At 38.6% G+C, this 17,798-nt stretch overlaps 1 protein-coding gene across 2 annotated transcripts in view; it reads right to left on the reverse strand.

The window, feature by feature from the left end:
• Positions 1 to 379: 379 nt before the first annotated feature.
• FSIP2 (fibrous sheath interacting protein 2) overlaps positions 380 to 17,798 on the reverse strand; it is a 144,477-nt gene continuing 127,058 nt past the window's right edge. For both annotated transcript variants that reach the window (XM_055571991.1, XM_055571992.1), the window contains 4 exons: positions 16,781 to 16,824; positions 8,785 to 8,828; positions 3,927 to 3,996; positions 380 to 586 (listed from right to left, as the gene is read on the reverse strand). In XM_055571991.1, coding sequence (XP_055427966.1) covers positions 447 to 586; positions 3,927 to 3,996; positions 8,785 to 8,828; positions 16,781 to 16,824 — 298 coding nt within the window. In that variant the 3' untranslated portion in view covers positions 380 to 446. The remainder of the gene's footprint in view (positions 587 to 3,926; positions 3,997 to 8,784; positions 8,829 to 16,780; positions 16,825 to 17,798) is intronic.

A 17,798-nucleotide genomic window follows, 5' to 3' on the forward strand; every position in this document is an offset into this window, starting at 1 on the left:
GTAGTTGGTTAGAGATACTTCTTATTTGAACATACAAATACATCTTTTCTAGTGAACCAATCAGTTTCATATCTGTGTCAGAGAATTCAGCTTGAGTTTTATCTCAGCTTGCTGACTATTTTGGTGAACATATCCTCTGGAAATTTAATAGGAAAAAATTCAAGTTCATTTTCTGCTGGGTAATGAGGGCTGACTGATTTACTTGATATACTTTTTGTCTCTTTATCTTCATGGCATGTATGTAATACCAGAACTCAGCATCTCCTTATACCAAAATTCTAATCAGAAGCATTGTCAAAATTTTGTTACTCAGGTCTCTATTTCTCTTGCTCTTAATTTTTTGCTCAGAGTTATAGGAATCATCTTATTGGACACTATGTTAATGTTTTAAAAAAACATTTTATTTTATAAGGGAAGTAAGCATAGTAATATCAGGTATAAAAACTTCAATGCTCACTCTGGTGAGGTGGTGAGGAAGATTTGGAAATATTGGTATTAATATTTCGAGAAAACACCTTTGACAGAGCTGAAGATACCTTTGCCAGCATTTTAGATCCTTGTTTGGGAACATCAGACCTGGAAGTTTCTGTGGACAAAGCAAAGCAGTATAGATATTTATTAGACATTCTAGTTGAGGCAGTAATACCATAGGATTAATGATTTTGAATTCAGAAATTGACATTTATAAAATATGGGATTTAAAAAATATTCACAAAGATTCTGTTGATTTAATCCTTCTAACACCCCTGTGAAGGAAACAGAATGATATCCCCATTTTTGGATATGAATCTTGATGAAGTCAGAAACCCTACCTAAGGTCACATTAGTAGAAAGTCATCCCATGTCCATAGGGTCTAGCTTTCTGCCTCTCATGGCATCATTATACCTGCTCTACTTTGATACTTCTCTAATCAGGTGTTCAAAGAATACCTTTCTTTTTCTAGCAGAAGAACCTCTGAAAAGGTAATGAGTTAAACTCACATAGAGAGTACTGATAACTTTCTTTTTTTTTTTATATAAACAGTATATTTTATTTATTTTTTTAATTTAATTTTATTTTTTAAACTTTACATAATTGTATTAGTTTTGCCAAATATCAAAATGAATCCGCCACAGGTATACATGTGTTCCCCATCCTGAACCCTACTCCCTCCTCCCTCCTCCCTCCCCATTCCATCCTTCTGGGTCGTCCCAGTGCACCAGCCCCAAGCATCCAGTATCGTGCATCGAACCTGGATAACTTTCAACTCTACACAGCGAGACTGTCTATTTCAGAGTGCTCAGTTGAAAACAGAAGTGCATTAAAACTGCTATTATTTCTCATGACTTTGGGTAAATTTTTAGTTGACTGACTTCAAGTGATTTCTTTTGTCATGTGAAAGAAGACTGTATGGATAATAAAAGTTTCCATTTGGAATTATTGTTCTGTATCACATGGGATTTGGAGAAGGAAATGGCAACCCACTCCAGTACTCTTGCCTAGAAAATCCCATAGACGGATGAGCCTGGTGGGCTGCAGTCCATGGGGTCGCTAAGAGTCCGACACGACTGAGCAACTTCACTTTCACTTATCACTTCTTCAGGGCATGGACTCTTAGAGAATATCATATTAAAATTTAACAAAATGAGTATTTTACATGTAAAGACAGAGGTGAATATTTATGTACTTTTATGAAAACTTATGACAGGATGTGACAGGACATGAAAGCACACATGATAGTAAAAGCCTATCTTTTCTTATTTCCACTTCACACCAGAATTCATGACTATACCTCTTATAGTTACTAGATTTGTTTTTTCTAGCAAGGTGATCTTCTATGGTTAAGCAAAAATGTTGTTTAGTCACTAAGTCACATCTGACTCTTCTGTGATCCCATGGACTGTAACCTGCCAGGCTCATCTGTCCATGGGATTCTCCAGGCAAGAATACTGGAATGGATTGGCATTTCCTTCTCCAGGGTTATCTTTCTGGCTCAGGGATCGAACCCAGGTCTCCTGTGTCTCCTGTACTGGCAGACAGGTTCTTTACAGCTGATCCACCTGGGAAGCCCCTTAAAAGCTAACACAGCTAACAGGAAATTTAAAGCTGTCAGACGTGAAAAGTGAAAGTGTTAGTTGCTCAGCTGTGTCCAACTCTTTGTGATCCATGGACTGTAGCCTAGCAGGCTCCTCTATTCATGTAATTCTCCAGGCAAAAATACTGGAGTGGGTTGCCATTCCCTTCTCCAGGGGCTCTTCCTGACCCAGGGTTCAAACCTGGGTCTCCTGAATTTCAGGCAGATTCTTTATCATCTGAATCATCGGGGAAGTCCAAGAAAGCCAACACAATAAAGAATAAAAAAAACTATGTTTAGGTTTTTTGTGCATGCCTGGTTGGTCAGTCGTGTCCAACTCTTTACAACCCTATGGACTATGGCCCACCAGGCTCTTCTGTCTGTGGGATTTTTTGTTCAGGCAAGAATAGTGGAGTGTGTTACCATTTCTTTCTCCAGTGGATCTTACCAACCCAGGGATTGAACCTAAGTCTCCTGAGTCTCCTGCATTGGCAGGCAGATTCTTTACCACTGAGCCACCTGGGAAGCCTCTGTTTAGATTTTTCCTGTGCTATTGTTTTTTAAATTATCTAAAAATTAAAAAGGAAAAAGCCAAAATCTGTAGCAAAAAGACAGAAGTATGGATGAAAGAGAAAAATGTACATTCTGAAAAGGAAAGATAAAAATTTTTCTAACATGACTGAGGCATTATGACAAGGCTTCTGAAATTCTCATTGGAGAGGTAAGGGTTAATGTTCTGAAAACTTGGTGGTCTTGTTAAAATGCAGATTTCTGGGCATCATTACTCCAAGATACTAACTTAGCCAGGATATAGAGGGTCTGGGAATCTTCATGGTCAAAAAGGTATTCTGGGTGGTTCCAGTGTTGTAAAGCAGTTTCTAGAAACACACCAAAGCCTGCCCAAATCCATATTCACTATTAGAAGACTGGGGGGTGGCTGGTGTACTAGGTTAATAGCATCATTCCCAGAGTGAACAGTGAACTCTTGTGTTTATCAATTAATAGTTCTTTTCACAACAAAACTATAAGGTATCTTTGGTCATTACCCACTAAGGACCTAGTTCTGGGATGCAATGGCAACTATATGGATCCACAGTGTAGAGGGAAGAAAGAATGTAAGATAAAAAAGGAAGATATGTTTTTGAACCCTAAAAGCTCTCCATTTGTTGGCTGTATAACCTCCGATAGTTATTTACTCCATTTCTCATTTGTAAATTAGGGTTCTAAGACTTGCAAAGGGAATATTATATGGTGTAGGAGATATAAACAAGTTTTGTTTCATTCATCAGGTGTTTTGAAATAACATCATAAAATCTGAAAGTCAGGATTTTTCACACAAAACTGTCTCTACTTTCTTCTGAAAAATGCTAAGACCTGAATTAGAAGGCCTGGCAACAAGCCAGCATGCCGATGACTGGACATGAGTAACAGCTCCCTTCTTTAGATGGGGCATGCCATGGACCCCTGCTCAAACACTGCTCGTTTGTCACCTACTTAGCTCCTGTGATCATTTGAGTATGTCAGCTATGGTCATGCTGAATGAGCTCAGGCTTTGAAGTCTGGCAGATCTGTATTTGAACCCCAGCGCTGTAGCTTACTAGCTTGGGGTGACCTTGAATAAGTTATTCTCACTTTTTCTTTAGTAAAATGAAGATAGCTGATACCTAATCAATGTTAGTTCCATTACCTATTACCTCTTTGGTTTAAGAATTGCATAGTAAACTGCAAGTGGAAATAATACCTTAATATTTTTATATAATATTTGTATTTTTATATATAGCAATCTCATATTGATAACATGCATCAAAACTGCAAAGGAGAAGTAATGTACTCATTCTAGAAGTAATGTTAAAAGCATAACGTATTTTATACCTGAAATGACTTCTTTTGAGGGATTCACACTGTGAAGAATATTCTTGTTTCCTTCAAAAATGGTGATAAACTGCAAGACAAAGCAAAGTACTGATTCAACCTTTTGTTAGATACTACATACTAGAGATACCTAGAAATCCTCAAGAGATGTAGCATAATCATTATAGCATTTTATATGACTTCTGTGTTCTGCAGTAACAATTATTCTCTGAGACTCATACATTTTGCCAATTATATGGCTAGGATTGACCCTTATCATAGATATGAACCAAGCTTGACTACCAAATAATTGAAGGCTCAGGTATTGTAACAGACAAAAAAAAAAAAAAAAATGTCAGCTGTGTCTCTCCTTCCTCCTCTTTGGGATAAACTGCAATGAGCAGTAAGTTATAGATTATTTTCTGATAATAAAGATAAGAGAAGGAAATAGATGTTTACTACATAACTCTTCCATTTATGGAAATCTTAGCTATTTCTGAAGAGAAGTCAAGTGGCTGTGTGGATCTAGAGCAGGGAACATGGCTCAGATACTAGCTTTATTCCATAGGACTTTATCATGTCTTTGAATGCAAAAGAAGCAATTTCCCCAGAAAGGCATGAAATAGCCTGGGACAGGTAGCAAGATTTCACTATAGCTATTCTAGAATGCTAGTAATTTAAAAAGGAAATAAGTCAATGAAGTAAGGCTAAATATATGTACCACAAAATGCCTTGTGTATAGATTATGAAAAGACCACCAGATATTAGTGAGTTCTACCACAGGCTCCTCCAAGAGGATTTGAGGCAGAGTTTGAGATATTTTGAACAGGATACTTGAAGAATGAAATGGAGCAGAGACTGTGTAAAGAACATATTTTCAGCATTGGCTGCACAGTAGAATTATCTATGAAATCTTTTTTTTTTTTTTTAATATGAATCCCTGGGTCCCATAACACCATGGAATTGAAGTCCCTGAAGGTGGGGCAGATATTGATACTAAAGAAAAACACATGACTCTATTGTGTGAGAATCAGAGTTGATAATACCTATTCTATAAGAAGGAAGCTGATGGTACCATGTGTCTCAGATGAATAAATATACTTAAGTTCTGCTAAGAACTTTCAGCATTACATTAGATTCAAGAGTATTTGCTGCTACTTCATGGAACATTATTAAAATAACCTTTTTAATAAAAAATTATAGGTTCTTTTTAAAAAAAAATTTCTTGTGGTTGTTTTACAATGTTGTGTTAGATTTTGCTATGTAGCTAAGATAATCAGCTATGCCTGGATCCCCTCTTCTTTGGATTTTTCCCCATTTAGGTCACCAGAGAACACTGAGTTCCCTGTGCTATACAGCAGGCGCTCATTAGTTATCTATTTTGTACATGGCAGTGTATGTATGGCAGTCCAAATCTCCCAACTCATCTCAACCCTCAATTCCCCACCACCCTTGGTAACCATAAATCTGTTCTCTACATCTGTGTCTCTATTTCTGCTCTGCAGATAAGTTCATCTGTACCATTCTTCTAGATTCCACATGTAAGTGACATTATACAATATTTGTTTTTCTCTCAGATTTACTTCACTCTGTATGACAATCTCTAGGTCTATCCATGTCTCTACAAATGACCCAGTTCCATTCCTTTAGATGGCTGAGTAATATTCCATTGTATGTATGTTCCACATTGTCTCTGTGGAACATCAACAGAGATCTCTGTTGATGGACATTTAGGTTAATTCCATGTCACATCTATTTTAAACAGTGCTGCAAGGAACCATTGGGATGCATGTGTCTTCTGATCATGGCCATTCTGACTGGTGTGAGGTGATATCTCATGGATTTGATTTGCATTTCTCTAATAATTAGTGATGTTGAGCATCTTTTCATGTGTTTGTTGGACATCTGTATGTCTTCTTTGGAGAAATGTCTATTTAGGTCTTCTGTCAATTTTTTGGTTGCATTATTTCTTTGATATTGAGCTTCATGAACTGTTTGTATATTTAGGAGGTTAATCCTTTGTCAATTGCTTTGCAAATATTTTCTTCCATTCTGAGGGTTGTTTTTTGTCTTACTTATGGTTTCCTTTGCTGTCCAAAAGCTTTTAAATTTAGTTAGGTCCTATTTGATCTTTTTGACTCACCTCCTAGAATAAAGAAAATGAAAACAAAAATAAACCAATGAAGGCTGATTAAATTTAATATCACTTAAAGTTTTTATTTGAAAATTTAAAAATATTGCCTATGTTGGAGTTGGCATCTTTTTCCTTTGCCTTAAAGTTATAGACACTGTCTTAGTTCTTTGTATGTTGAGTAATATTGTATTGTATCCTGACCTTTTTGAACAATTTATATGATTCTAAGAACTGTTAAAATCCTCTGTAGAGGGTTGATTTTTTTTTGAAGTAGTTAATAACCCATTAAAGTTCAGAACACACATCCTACCCCGCCTTCTGTGACAGTGCTCCAATGTAAATTTAGTTTTCAGGGTCTTGGCCGTATTTTTTAGTGTGTATCTCTATTAAGACTGTAGTTCAATTTCTCACAGCCTTTTGTCTATAGAACATCAAGTCAGTTCCTTGCATGCACATCTCAGGAGACACTTTATAAAAACAGATTTGGAGGGGTTCCTTTTTCATGTCCCTCTTCTCTTTGATTTCAGTGTCTCTGATTCTCAACAGTCCCCTATTCTGATTCTATGTTTAGAATGCTATGGCTCTAGCCTTCCTGTGTGCCGTCTCACACATCCCATGAAGGTATTGATGTCCAGGGTAAAGTAACAAAAGAAGGCAGAGAAAAACTTGGCAGGCTTCCCCCTAGTGTTCTTCATGTTACTGGAGACTAATTCCTCTGGTCAGAGAGAAAGATTTTCTCTCGGTCTTAAGTGCCTCACAGCTTTGTTGCCACTGTTGTACAGGTTCATGGCTCAAACTTGCCTTGAGAGAGGGCAGAAGAAGGGGAAATGGTGGTGAAAAGTGAGCTTCCCTACTTTCCATTTCATAGGTACTTCTTCCTAATTATGGTAAGACAGCCATGGTTTCTCTTGGAGCTTTCTTATTTTATCCATTCCCTCTATGTAATTACAGGATTTGAACTGCCCTGGGTCTATGCTAGGAGATGTGAGAGGAAAAAACACATGAAACTCATAATGGTTTTGGAGTTCTGATTTCCTGCCCCAAACTACTGAATCAGTTGCTTTTCAGAGCCCTCAGTAGTTGTCTAGAGAGTTTAATCAGTGAGAGGCACAACTGGAATGTGCTTTACTTTACCTTTCTCAGAACTGGGCTGAATAAAAACTGTAAGCACAATTTTACCATGGAAAAACAGTTAGTGAAGAAAAAGGACAGGAGCCAAAAGGGTGCAGATTAGCCAGCAGTTCAGATTGGCACAAGGAATAGCCTGTTAATCAGGTCCTTAGACTAAAGATTGTCTCCATTTTAGTGACATTTGATATTACTTGGAAAACATGGCCTAAGTGAAGCCTGAGGTTGTCAAACAGATGTTTTAGTTTAAAAATGAAGATTAGGTTGAGTGAGGAACTAACCCAACATCTTTAGAGATGTGGTAAAAGTTATCTTAAGTATGAGTTGTGAGATTTGACTCTGAAAATTACTCTGGTAATAAGAAGTGACTGGATAATCAATGGATTGGGTGTCATAGAGTTAGGGAGATTTGCTTAAAAATAGGATTAAATTGAGCCAAGAAACAACCACAGCATTAGAGGATTTGTAGCTTGGAGACTCATTGGAAACTTTCTAAAGAGGATTAGGAAGGAGGACACTTTCTGAGTTTACAGTGGAGCCTAGCTGGCTGGGTCTTCTGGAAAACTGTCTTCAGGCAGTCAGTCCTTAGGAATGCAGAGAAATAAATGGAATCAGCATTTATTTCTTATAACCTGCTCTCTTCCATTTTTGAAGCTTCTGTTTCTTCCCTGCTTCCACCAAATCCCTCACTTGGGTCTACTTGCCTTCAGTTCAGTTCAGTCGCTCAGTCGTGTCTGACTCTTTGTGACCCCATGAATCACAGCACGCCAGGCCTCCCTGTCCATCACCAACTCCTGGAGTTCACTCAGACTCACGTCCATCGAGTCAGTGATGCCATCCAGCCATCTCATCCTCTGTCGTTCCCTTCTCCTCCTGCCCCCAATCCCTCCCAGCATCAGACTCTTTTCCAATGAGTCAGCTCTTTGCATGAGGTGGCCAAAGTACTGGAGTTTCAGCTTTAGCATCATTCCTTCCAGAGAAATCCCAGGGCTGATCTCCTTCAGAATGGACTGGTTGGATCTCCTTGCAGTCCAAGGGACTCTCAAGAGTCTTCTCCAACACCACAGTTCAAAAGCATCAGTTCTTCGGCACTCAGCCTTCTTCACAGTCCAACTCTCTCATACATACATGACTACTGGAAAAACCATAGCCTTGACTAGACGGACCTTTGTTGGCAAAGTAATGTCTCTGCTTTTGAATATGCTATCTAGGTTGATCACAACTTTCCTTCCAAGGAGTAAGCGTCTTTTAATTTCATGGCTGCAGTCACCATCTGCAGTGAAGGGCCAAACGACCCATTCCTTCTCAGATTTCCTCCAGTGACTGCAGTAACAGAGTTAAGGAATGGAATTGTTTTCAGGTGCTAAGGAGGAACAGTGGCTTATCCTGTGCACTTAAGCAAGGAATGATAGCTTAACCCTAAGGTGAGAATTGACAGATTTCTTGGGTACCATGGACAAGTCTTAGCCTGGAGGAGAGATTTGAGCATGAAGAAATTGCAAATAGGGGAATACTTCCTGATGCCCCTCAAACAGCACCACATGGTCATTGATTAAAACAGAATATACTCAAATGGCCTCATATATTCTAATTATAAGGTATAGAAAAAATACTTACCTTAACACTGTTTGAATTTTCTGGCTTTTGTTCCTGAGAACTTGCTGTGGAGAAGAAGAAAAAAACAGGAAAAAAATAGTATTCTTTCTGAGGCACAAATAACATTGACACAAACCTGATCTTATTGTTTTTCACTGAAAAGTCATAGAATTAGGCTAATAGAAGCACTTGTTTCAGTGCACAGACAATGTGAATAAAACTGAAATAGGTGAGATCCCTAGATGTATGTAGCATATTTTAGTCCTTCTTTTAGGAATTATGAAAGATGAAGTGTGATGTCATAGGAAAGACAGGTTCTGTAACTTAATAACTATAAATCTAAGAACGACCACTCAATCCCTATGTGCCTCTTTATTATTTATTTTGCATGTAAAATAAGAAATTACCCTATATGTGATTCCTAAGGGCCTTTCCAAATTTAGCACTCTTTGATTCTACATAGCTAATTAAAAGCAGACAATTGGAACAAAGAGCTAGTCTTATGAAATATTCTGAGTGAGAATCAGGAGAATTTTGAGACAATACCAAGAGGAAACCTGGTGGAGTTGCTGCACAACTAAAAGTTGCCTAAATTTCAGGGGAAGTTGACACCAGTAAAAAAAATCAACCCAAGGAGGTAGAAATGATACTAGGAGATACGTTTCACAAAGACCCATCACTAAGAAGGCAGTTCACCTGCTGGGGCATCAGAAAACCTGAGTTTAAGTCTTAGCTTCACTACTTAGAGCTGTGAGGATACTGTTGAATTTAATCTGACTCCTCTCCCAGTTTCCTCCCCTTTGTAGACTGTGAATGAGACTATTTTCCTGTCTCTGTCTGAAGAAGACTTAATGAGATATCTCATGTATAAAAAACTATGCATTTTATAGACATGTACTCATCAAGAGTCAACACATGTTTGTTAGGATCAATTTAGGTTTTGGAAAAAAACAAAACAAAACAGTAGCAAGACCTCAGTTAACTCAAGAGAAGAGCTAATTATCTGACTTATCTGACAAGGTTGGCAAAATTTCATTGTTGGTTAATAATATTTCTAAAGTATCTAACTCTATATTGCACATAATTGAACTGACTTTTAAATGACTCAGGACATTTGGATTTACTACCATGGCTGTCATTCCAAACACTAGTTTTTATGTTTCTAGGTTAGGTGACTATCAACTTTCCAGGATGTACTAGGAATTTGTTTTGATGAAAAGTCACAGAAAAATTCCTGCTAGTTTAGGATCCTAGGATATTCAGATTCAAGTTATTTGAGATTTTCTTCTATATTCTATATAAAACTATAAACTAAAATTAGGAATATTTTATAGTGTATATAAAACTATAAACTAAAATGTTCAACCTTAATCTTGTCATTCAACTCAAGATTTAAATATCCTATGGCTTATGTGACATCTCAACTTAAATATCTACTATCTTAACATATTCAAAACAGAATTCTTGTGCACTCTCTTTAGTTATTCCCATAGTCTCCCTTATTTACTTCTTTCTCCTACTATAAGCTTGTTTTAGACCCTTGGGGATATAGCTGTGATCTTCATGGAGCTTATATTCTAGAAGGAGATAGTGAAAAAAACAAATACAAAGTCTGTCATACAGTAATAAGAGCTAGGGAGGAAAAAAAGCAAAGAAGTGGAATACGCATTGCCATCTTGACAATGAATCAAATCCCTTATGATTATACAGTGGAAGTGAGAAATAGATTTAAGGGCCTAGATCTGATAGATAGAGTGCCTGATGAACTATGGACTATGAGGTTCGTGGCATTGTACAGGAGACAGGGATCAAGACCATCCCCATGGAAAAGAAATGCAAAAAAGAAAAATAGCTGTCTGGGGAGGCCTTACAAATAGCTGTGAAAAGAAGAGAACTGAAAAGCAAAGGAGAAAAGGAAAGATATAAACATCTGAATGCAGAGTTCCAAAGAATAGCAAGAAGAGATAAGAAAGCCTTCCTCAGCGATCAATGCAAAGAAATAGAGGAAAACAACAGAATGGGAAAGACTAGAGATCTCTTCAAGAAAATTAGAGATACCAAGGGAACATTTCATACAAAGATGGGCTCAATAAAAGACAGAAATGGTATGGACCTAACAGAAGCAGAAGATATTAAGAAGAGGTGGAGAGAATACACAGAAGAACTGTACAAAAAAGATCTTCACGACCAAGATAATCACGATGGTGTTATCACTCACCTAGAGCCAGACATCCTGGAATGTAAAGTCAAGTGGGCCTTAGAAAGCATCACTATAAACAAAGCTAGTGGAGGTGATGGAATTCCAGTAGAGCTATTTCAAATCGTGAAAGATGACACTGTGAAAGTGCTGCACTCGATATGCCAGCAAATTTGGAAAACTCAGCCGTGGCCACAGGACTGGAAAAGGTCAGTTTCCATTCCAATCCCAAAGAAAGACAATGTCAAAGAATGCTCAAACTACTGCACAATTGCACTCATCTCACATGCTAGTAAAGTAATGCTCAAAATTCTCCAAGCCAAGCTTCAGCAATACGTGAACTGTGAACTTCCAGATGTTCAAGCTGGTTTTAGAAAAGGCAGAGGAACCAGAGATCAAATTGCCAACATCTGCTGGATCATCCAAAAAGCAAGAGAGTTCCAGAAAAACATCTATTTCTGCTTTATTGACTATGTCAAAGCCTTTGACTGTGTGGATCACAATCAACTGTGGAAAATTCTGAAAGAGATGGGAATACCAGACCACCTGACCTGCCTCTTAAGAAACCTATATGCAGGTCAGGAGGCAACAGTTAGAACTGGACATGGAACAACAGACTGGTTCCAAATAGGAAAAGGAGTACGTCACGGCTCTGTACTGTCACCCTGCTTATTTAACTTACATGCAGAGTACATCATGAGAAACGCTGGGCTGGAAGAAGCACAAGCTGGAATCAAGATTGCCAGGAGAAATATCAATAACCTCAGATATGCAGATGACACCACCCTTATGGCAGAAAGTGAAGAGGAACTCAAAAGCCTCTTGAGGAAGGTGAAAGAGGAGAATGAAAAAAAAAAAAAAAAAGTTGGCTTAAAGCTCAACATTCAGAAAACAAAGATCATGGCATCTGGTCCCATCACTTCATGGGAAATAGATGGGGAAACTGTATCAGACTTTATTTTCTTGGGCTCCAAAAGCACTGCAGATGGTTACTGCAGCCATGAAATTAAAAGACACTTACTCCTTGGAAGGAAATTTATGACCAACCTAGATAGCATATTGAAAAGCAGAGACATTACTTTGCCTACAAAGGTCCATCTAGTCAAGGCTATGGTTTTTCCAGTGGTCATGTATGGATGTGAGAGTTGGATTGTGAAGAAAGCTGAGTGCCGAAGAATTGATGCTTTTGAACTGTGGTGTTGGAGAAGACTCCTGAGAGTCCCTTGGACTGCAAGGAGATCCAACCAGTCCATTCTGAAAGAGATCAGCCCTGGTTGTACTTTGGAAAGAATGATGCTAAAACTGAAACTCCAGTACTCTGGCCACCTCATGCGATGAGTTGACTCATTGGAAAAGACTCTGATGCTGGGAGGGATTGGGGGCAGGAGGAGAAGGGGATGACAGAGGATGAGATGGCTGGATAGCATCACCGACTCGATGGACGTGAGTCTGAGGGAACTCCGGGAGTTGGTGATGGACAGGGAGGCCTGGCGTGCTGCTATTCATGGGGTTACAAAGAGTTGGATACGACTGAGCGACTGAACTGAACTTGATAATGAGGTTACAGTTTCAAAGAGTGTGGTCCAAGAAGACTTCACTGAGCAGGTGACATCTCAGTTTCTGCAGGTAAAGAATGAGCCATGTAGATACAGGAGGAAGGCGTCCTTGGCTTCCGTGGTGGCTCAGACGGTAAAGTGTCTGTCTACAATGTGGGAAACTGGGTTTGATCCCTGGGTCGGGAAGTTTCTTTGGAGAAGGAAATGGCAACCCACTCCAGTATTCTTGCCTGAAAATTCCCAGGCTACTCCATCCATGGGGTCGCAAAGAGTCGGACACAACTGAGCGACTTCACTTTAGACTTCCCTGGTGGCTCAGACGGTAGGTAAAGTGTCTGCCTACGATGAGGGAGACCTGGGTCAGTCACTGGGTTGGGAAGATCTCCTGGAGAAGGAAATGGCAACCCACTCCAGTATTCTTGCCTGGAGAATCTACAAGAAAGCTACATGAGGATCAGCAAGTACAGAGATGCTGAATTCCTGGAATGTTTAAGGACTAGCAGAAGGTCAGTGAGGCTAGGACAGTGTGAGCCAGAAAGGGAAACTGAGGAGGTGATAATAGGGGTTTGGGGTAATGTCCAGATGATGTAAGGTTTTGCATGCCACTGTAATTTCTTCGGTTTTTGTTTCAGATGGGATGGGGAATACTTATACCTGTAATTATCTTTGCTGCTCTGCCTCAAGTTATAATGTAAATTGTATGATGTTGAGGACTCTATCAGTCTTATTCACATATGGGATTTTAGAACAGAAAGGAGGTGCTCAGTGACTATTTGAATGAATGAATTGGACAGCTGCAATATTACTGAAGGATATAAGAATTAAGCTTGATAATTGCAACAAAGCTGGAATAAACAAAACCCTGAATTTAGGGTCAGAAGACATGGGATCTAGACTAGGCTCTGCCTGTGACTTAAAGTAACCTTGGACAAGTCACTTCCTCACCCTGAGCTTGAATTTCCTCATGTAAACAATGAAGGAAGTTACATTAAGTGATTTTTGTCTGACTCTAAACAGCCTAGGATTCCATAAACGGGAATCATACAGTGATTATTTTAACACCAGGTTATAGTATGTTTTTTTTTTTATAGGGGACTGGAATGCAAAAGTAGGAAGTCAAGAAACACCTGGAGTAACAGGCAAATTTGGCCTTGGAATATGGAATGAAGCAGGGCAAAGACTACTAGAGTTTTGCCAAGAAAATGCACTGGTCATAACAAACACCCTCTTCCAACAACACAAGAGAAGACTGTACACATGGACATCACCAGATGGTCAACACTGAAATCAGATTGGTTATATTCTTTGCCACCAAAGATGGAGAAGCTCCATACAGTCAGCAAAAACAAGACCAGGAGCTGACTATGGCTCAGACCATGAACTCCTTATTGACAAATTCAGACTTAAATTGAAGAAAGTAGGAAAACCACTAGACCATTCAGGTATGACCTAAATCAAATCCCTTATGATTATACAGTGGAAGTGAGAAATAGATTTAAGGGCCTAGATCTGATAGATAGAGTGCCTGATGAAGTATGGAATGAGAGTCATGACGTTGTACAGGAGACAGCGATCAAGACCATTTCCATAGAAAAGAAATGCAAAAAAAGCAAAATGGCTTTCTGGGGAGGTCTTAAAAATAGCTGTGAAAAGAAGAGAAGTGAAAAGCAAACGAGAAAAGGAATGATAGAAGCATCTGAATGCAGAGTTCCAAAGAATAGCAAGAAGAGCTAAGAAAGCCTTCTTCAGCAATCAGTGCAAAGAAATAGAGGAAAACAACAGAATGGGAAAGACTAGGGATCTCTTCATGAAAATCAGAGATACCAAAGGAACATTTCATGCAAAGATGGGCTCAATAAAGGACAGAAATGGTATGGACCTAACAGAAGCAGAAGATATTAAGAAGAGATGGCAAGAATACACAGAAGAACTGTACAAAAAAGATCTTCATGACCCAGATAATCACGATGGTGTGATCACTGACCTAGAGCCAGACATCCTGGAATGTAAAGTCAAGTGGGCCTTAGAAAGCATCACTATAAACAAAGCTAGTGGAGGTGATGGAATTCCAGTTGAACTATTCTAAATCCTGAAAGATGATGCTGTGAAAGTGCTGCACTCGATATGCCAGCAAATTTGGAAAACTCAGCCGTGGCCACAAGACTGGAAAAGGTCAGTTTTCATTCCAATCCCAAAGAAAGGCAATGCCAAAGAATGCTCAGACTACCGCACAATTGCACTCATCTCACACACTAGTAAATACTCAAAATTCTCCAAGCCAGGTTTCAGCAATATGTGAACTGTGAACTTCCAGATGTTCAAGCTGGTTTTAGAAAAGGCAGAGGAACCAGAGATCAAATTGCCAACATCTGCTGGATCATCCAAAAAGCAAGAGAGTTCCAGAAAAACATCTATTTCTGCTTTATTGACTATGTCAAAGCCTTTGACTGTGTGGATCACAATCAACTGTGGAAAATTCTGAAAGAGATGGGAATACCAGACCACCTGACCTGCCTCTTAAGAAACCTATATGCAGGTCAGGAGGCAACAGTTAGAACTGGACATGGAACAACAGACTGGTTCCAAATAGGAAAAGGAGTACGTCACGGCTCTGTACTGTCACCCTGCTTATTTAACTTACATGCAGAGTATATCATGAGAAACGCTGGGCTGGAAGAAGCACAAGCTGGAATCAAGATTGCCAGGAGAAATATCAATAACCTCAGATATGCAGATGACACCACCCTTATGGCAGAAAGTGAAGAGGAACTCAAAAGCCTCTTGAGGAAAGTGAAAGAGGAGAGTGAAAAAGTTGGCTTAAAGCTCAACATTCAGAAAACAAAGATCATGGCATCTGGTCCCATCACTTCATGGGAAATAGATGGGGAAACTGTATCAGACTTTATTTTCTTGGGCTCCAAAAGCACTGCAGATGGTTACTGCAGCCATGAAATTAAAAGACACTTACTCCTTGGAAGGAAATTTATGACCAACCTAGATAGCATATTGAAAAGCAGAGACATTACTTTGCCTACAAAGGTCCATCTAGTCAAGGCTATGGTTTTTCCAGTGGTCATGTATGGATGTGAGAGTTGGATTGTGAAGAAAGCTGAGTGCCGAAGAATTGATGCTTTTGAACTGTGGTGTTGGAGAAGACTCCTGAGAGTCCCTTGGACTGCAAGGAGATCCAACCAGCCCATTCTGAAAGAGATCAGCCCTGGTTGTACTTTGGAAAGAATGATGCTAAAACTGAAACTCCAGTACTCTGGCCACCTCATGCGATGAGTTGACTCATTGGAAAAGACTCTGATGCTGGGAGGGATTGGGGGCAGGAGGAGAAGGGGATGACAGAGGATGAGATGGCTGGATAGCATCACCGACTCGATGGACGTGAGTCTGAGGGAACTCCGGGAGTTGGTGATGGACAGGGAGGCCTGGCGTGCTGCGATTCATGGGGTAGCGAAGAGTCGGACACGACTGAGCGACTGATCTGATCTGATCTGATAGTATGTTTATAGAATTCTGGTGTACTTACTGTTATTTTATGAACCATCTTAATAAAAATGATTTCCTCTTTCAAGGTGAGAGAATGTTTCTTAAGTAATACCTGAGTGAGCTGTATGTTCAAAATACCCAGGGTAAACTTGAGGTTCAGATTTAAAGGCCACTTCATATACTAGGCACAAACTCAAATTCTTGGACATGCTACCACTGTTAGAACCATATTTATTACCTGAGGTTTCAACAAATAGAGTGCTGGATAGTCCTCACACAAATGTTCTAAGCACTCAATATAATTATAGGTTAAAAAAAAAACAAAGTGAGGTCCATACTAGCCACATTTAAATATAAACATATGAATTTAGCTCTAAAGGCCTTTTTTAGGGGTACATTTTGATTTGGTTAAGCACAAAGATAGGATAAGTTCTCAAATAAATTGTTAAATTCTAGTATCATGGTTTCTGGTTCAGCTAGAAACTATGATATACACCCTGATTTTGTGGATATTTCTCACAGGAGCATGGTAAACATAAATTCATTTATCACATCATATTCTTGACCAAAATCATTAATAATAACATAAACTAGTTCACTTATTTTAACACCTGCATGATATAGTACTGGATCCTTTCTAAAAGTAGATTGGCTCATAGGAAAAAGTTGTATCAACTTCAGGCTTGATAACTTAAAAAAACTGATCAGAGCAGTAGAGTATCCTTCTGAATAGTTTCTACTTTAAATTAAGAAAAAGAATAAATCCAACCTTCCAAAATTTTAGTTCTCTCTGCAGTATAATCTTCAGTTTCACTAAAACAGAAGAGAAAAAGAACATTTCATTTTTTTATGTATTTAATGAATCAAGAAATTACTGGTTAAGTAAAATCACAATCTGTCCTCATTCTCCATACAGAGGTAAACCTGGAATAATGTATCACTGAGTTTCCAAATCAAATGCAGATTATTTTTAAATTGACTTTCTTCCCACTTTTAAAATTCTGGTTAAATACACATAAAATTTATCATCTTAACCATTTTTAAGTGTACAGTTTTATACTTGAGCACATTCACATTACTGTGCAACTATCACCACCATCCATCTCTGGAACTTCTTCATTTCCCCCTGAAACTGAAACTTTGTACTCATAAATCCTTATTCATAAATACTAACACTGTACATCCCTCTCTCTCCATCCCCTGGAACCCATATTTTACCTTATGCTTATGTGATCTGACTAGTTAGGTATCTCATATAAGTGGAATCATAAATTTGCTACTTTGTGACTGATTTATTCATTTAGCATAGTGCCTTCAAGGTGACGTGTCCTTGTCAGGATGCCCTTCCTTTCTAACACTGAGAAATATTCTGTTGAAATTAGGTACCATATTTTGCTGATCCATTCATCCATCAGTGGACTCCTGTGTTGCTTCCAAGATTTGGTTATTGTGAATAAGGATGCTATGAATATAAATATAAAAATATTTGTTTGAGTCCAGGTTTTCAATTCTTTGGAGTATATACCAAGAAGTAGAATTGCTGGATCATATGGTAACTCTTTTTTTTTTTCATCACAAACTCTCACACTGTTTTCAATAGTGCCTGTACCATTTTAAATTCCCAGTGCATTGTGCGAGGGTTCTGATTTCTTTATATTCTTGCCAACATGTTATTTTAAGAAAAAAAAAATTGTTTTTTGATTATAGCTATCCTCATGGGTATGAAATAGCATCTCATTGTGGTTTTGATTTCCATTTCCCTAATGATCAGTGATGCTGGGGATCTT

This window comes from Bubalus kerabau, chromosome 3 (genome assembly GCF_029407905.1).
Source record: "Bubalus kerabau isolate K-KA32 ecotype Philippines breed swamp buffalo chromosome 3, PCC_UOA_SB_1v2, whole genome shotgun sequence".
In the NCBI taxonomy this organism is placed as follows: domain Eukaryota; kingdom Metazoa; phylum Chordata; class Mammalia; order Artiodactyla; family Bovidae; genus Bubalus; species Bubalus kerabau.